The 4,500-nt window shown below is 27.1% G+C and overlaps 1 protein-coding gene across 1 annotated transcript; it reads left to right on the top strand.

Annotated features, from left to right (window-relative positions):
• The first annotated feature begins 1,580 nt into the window (after positions 1 to 1,580).
• On the top strand, positions 1,581 to 3,207 carry LOC100256474 (plant UBX domain-containing protein 8). Its single transcript, XM_002283339.4, has 3 exons — positions 1,581 to 1,795; positions 2,484 to 2,545; positions 2,665 to 3,207. The coding sequence occupies exons 1-3, from the start codon at positions 1,712 to 1,714 to the stop codon at positions 3,071 to 3,073; spliced, it is 555 nt and encodes a 184-aa protein (XP_002283375.1). The 5' UTR covers positions 1,581 to 1,711; the 3' UTR covers positions 3,074 to 3,207.
• Positions 3,208 to 4,500: the final 1,293 nt, after the last annotated feature.

Raw genomic sequence — 4,500 nt, 5'->3', positions numbered from 1 at the left:
CTTAAATATGTTTGAAATATAACTTTTATATTATCCTTTTATTTTTACTCATTATTTATATTTATATAATTATTTTTAAAACAGTTGTCCAAAAATTAATGGAAAATAATTAAAAAATATTTTTTTAAAACAACATGTTTATTATTTTAAAAAATAATAATAATAACTTTTTAGTTTTTAAATAGTTTTTTATATTTTTTGTTTTGAATAATAAAAAAATTACTTTTAAAAATAATTATCAAACAAATCCTATGTAATTAAAGGTATATTGTGAGATTTAAATAGTTAAATAAAATTATATAGAAACAAAATGTAAACAAATAAACCAAATACAAATAATTAATATTAAAATATAAAATAATAAAATGAAATATATTTAATTATTAAGTAAATTAAATATATTTAGTAAAATAACTTATGACTTAAAGTAAAAAAAATAAAATTGAATAATAAATAAACATAATTATTTATTCTAAAATTCACTTATTTATTTCGATCTTATTTATCTTAATTACTTTAATGACCTCTTTTGTTATTTTATGACTTTTGTTGTTCCGAGACTTTCTTTATTTTAGTTGTAATTTATGATGATAAATATGTGAATGTTATAATTTAGGATATATTTTAAGTTAATTTTATTACACAACCTTAATACTTAAAAATAAAAATTAAATAACAGGTTTTAAATCAATAACTTAAATATAGTTTAATTTAAAATCAACTTAAATTATTAAATAAAAAATATTAATAATTTTTTTGGAAAGAGAAATTATTATCTTAATGAATTTGTTGATTCATCAATACTAAATAATTTATTAATTTATCATAAATTAATATTTATTATATATGTATGACTTATAAATAAATAAAACAACAAATATGGTTTAAAATAAATACATGGAAGCTAAAGAGATTGTTAAAAAGAGAAAATATGGCTATTAAGGGTAAAAAAGAAAAAAATTATAAAATAAAGAGAAGTGATGTCAAAATATAATAACTTGAAAAATAAAAATATTTCAAATATTGGATGCTTTCAAGAAATAATTGAATTGATAAAATTAGATGTATTGTTGTTTCTTAGTTTTTTATATGCTTAATAGATTATTGATTTATAGTTTACTAGACCCTTAAATTTTTTTTAAAAAAATTATTACCTTATATATTTAATGAGGTTGGTAATTTAATATATTGGTCTGGGATTATAGAATTTTATTATTTAAACAAGATTATTAGTTCATCAAAAATATTATTTATTTATGTTTTACTGGATATGTCATATATTTAATACCAAAAATTCAATGATTGATATAACGTTATGTAACAATAAACCATGTTAATGATTAATTTTATAAATTTTTATATAAAAAATATGTGTTTATTTATAAATATTATTTCACTATTTTAGTTAAATATTTTATGGTTAATTTTACACATCTTTGTTAGGATTTAATTAAATGTATTTAATTTTTATTGATTTAAAATTTTTTTATATATTTATTTATTTTTAGCGGGAGGGGGTGATGAATAAAAATAATAAAATCTCCATATATTAAGGGAAAGGGAATGAAATTATGTAAAATATAGACTTAAAGATTTGCCCTCCACGTAATGTGTAGAACATTGGAGAAGGTCCCAGACACTTACCCGAACACACTCAAATAGCGAAATTTCGCAGCTCCTGGTAACTGGTTTCCACAAAATCCCAGCTCCAATGGCCAGACCCAATCAGGAGGCTATTGACACGTTCATTAGCGTCACCGGCGCTTCCGAGGACGTTGCCGTTAGGAAACTCCAGGTATTTCACTTTCCTCTTGAGGAATTCCTGCTCTGTCGTTATCTCTGAGGGTTCGGTTGAATGGTTGGTAAATTGAGGTTTTTTTTTTTTTTTTCTTCAGCTAGGGTTTCTGTTGCGTCGTGTTGTCAATTTTTTTTTAATTAATTAATTATCATTGTTTCTGTTTTGCGCATCATTTCTCAGTTGACTCTCTTGATCGCGTGTTGATGGTGGTTAGAACGTAGATCGAGTGTGTTCCTTGATTTTGCGTGTGCTTCGCAATTGCAACTCTTTTTTATTTTTTATTTTTTATTTTTATAGATAATTTGTTGTCTTCCTCGTTGGCGTCCACCCTCTGTAACGGAAAGAATGAAAAAATTGGTAGAAAAGCTCTGTGATCAAAGTTTTTATGTTATTAGTCTCTGTTTTGTACACTTGAATGAAAATACAAGTATGCCGGACCTAGCTTGTTGAGAAGAATCAGTACATTTGTACCAAAGAAGAAAATTAGTTTTTACACACTACTTAAGCTTTGAGCTTTCTTTGAGACCATGGAGCTTTCTGTACGCATGATGAAGAAGAAGATCAAACTTTTTATAGATGCGTTGGATTTGAGGATACTCCTAGTTAATTGTTATTCCTACTGAAAAACTGAGTTTTCGGAGTCCATTTTTCCGTGTTATTTAACGTTAATCTTTTGGGTATTCAGGAGCATGGCGGTGATCTTAACGAAGCCGTGGACGCGCATTTCAGTGAAGGAGATCGAACCATGTCAGTGCTATCTTTTTTTTTTTTTTTGGTCTTCATGTTTTCTAAGCATAGAGTACTTTTTGATGTTCCATATTTCGTTCTCTAACATGGCTTTCACACATTCACTTTCCTGTGTTCAGTGCTCGCGCCGTTCCTCAGAATGAGCTCACGGACATGATTGATATGGCTCACCAACAGTCCAGGGAAGCTGCTTCATCTATTTTCTCAGCGGCTAGAAGAAATTTTGATGCGTTCTCACCCCTGGGTCCAAACTTCGGGAGAAGTTTATTTGATAGTATGTCTGAGTTATGGAGCTGGGCACCATTTGGTTCCTTTGCAAGGGACAGGAGGGAGATCCCCTTTGCATTCGGGGATCGGAATGAGCCATTTGTTTCACACCCAAGGGAGGTAAGGGAGATTCCCATAGAATTCAAAGATGGGAATGGGTCGTCCCCCACCATAGAGGATGTCACTCATGCTTCCCATGTCTATGCACATGAACCGGAGATCCATGGGACGGTCACATTTGACGGTGAAGATGATGGCTAAAATTAGTAAACTACCTGTAAAATGAAAGAAAATGAGTATGTGTTGGACTCTTAATAGTACTGAATCACTTGTAATCAGAAATGTGTGTTTGGTGACTAAGAAAATTTGAAGTCTGAGAACTAGTTTATATAAAATTTTGATGATTCAAGGATTAGGTGATTATTTTAATAATAGGTAAACGTCTAATTTCAAAAGGGTAGGATTTTTTTTAAAAATGTACTATATTTTATTTTCCCTCGTGGAAAATAACAAAATTCATATTATTTAAATATTCTATTAAAATAAAGATTATTTATGAGAAACGTTACTTTCAATACTACCGATATTTTAATCTCCCCTTCCGTACTGTTAGTCTTCAAGATGGGTGTTTTGCTTAGCATATAGAAAGGAAAAAAAAAACCCTCATTTACTAATATTAATTATATATATATATATAATTATTTATTTATTTATTATTATTTTTTTATGGCAAAATAATTATTTTTCTTTAATATTTTACTAAAACCAAACATGGCGTTAAAATTTTGGGTTGTTTGGTTAAAGGGGTTGAAATAACCCTCCAACCTACCACCACTTTCAACGACAAAAAGAATAGAGTGTCATTTGGTCGAAGCCCACCATCATACACCTCTTTCCTTTTGTTTTTCCTTCAAAACACTACTTACTTCATGTTCTTTCCGATGTGAATAACTGAAACCCTAAAATAGTTTTGAAACCTTTTCACTCTCACCTCATAATTACACTTAAAATAAGTCCTCAAATTGAAAATATTAAAAAATTGAGATAATAGTAAAAAAAATAAAAAAATAGGAAAGTTCTAAAACGAGATTGGAAGGAAGACTTTTCCAAAGTGGGGGTCCCAAAGAATATCAAATATGTTGATCGTCAACTTGATAGCAGTTTTTTAGCATTTAAAATTCTTTAGTTTTGGGCGAAAAAATAATTTATTTAAAATTCTCAAATTTGGTGTTTGAAATTGAGAAGATTCATTGTGAATTTTTTTTTTTTCCAATTGTCTTAATTTTTAAAGCTTTTTTTGTCCGCTAAAACCAATCTCAAATCACATTTTCCCCTTCTCCTTATCTTTTTGTTTAATTTTAGGGGACACAACTTAAAGCAAGCTAATCCAACTTAACTTTATATTTTAACAAACTTTAATAATCATTTTCAATATTCAAATTGAGTATTTTCAATTTAATCCCAACTTGGATTTGGATTGAACCAAAATTTTGATATCCCAATGCTAACCTAAACCCATATTCATGTTCTTTTTAGATTTTTAAGAAAAAAAATTATATATTTTTTCATTTTTTATAATGATATATAAATATTTTTTTTATTATCTTAAAATTTTGTTCTAATTATTATTTAAATTTATATATAAATATATAGATTTTTTATTTTAAAAAGCATTATAAATGAATTAT

This window comes from Vitis vinifera, chromosome 2, assembly GCF_030704535.1.
Source record: "Vitis vinifera cultivar Pinot Noir 40024 chromosome 2, ASM3070453v1".
Taxonomy (NCBI): Eukaryota; Viridiplantae; Streptophyta; class Magnoliopsida; order Vitales; family Vitaceae; genus Vitis; species Vitis vinifera.
The sequence above is the reverse complement of the archived record's forward strand: the minus strand, read 5'-3'. Positions and strand labels throughout refer to the sequence as shown.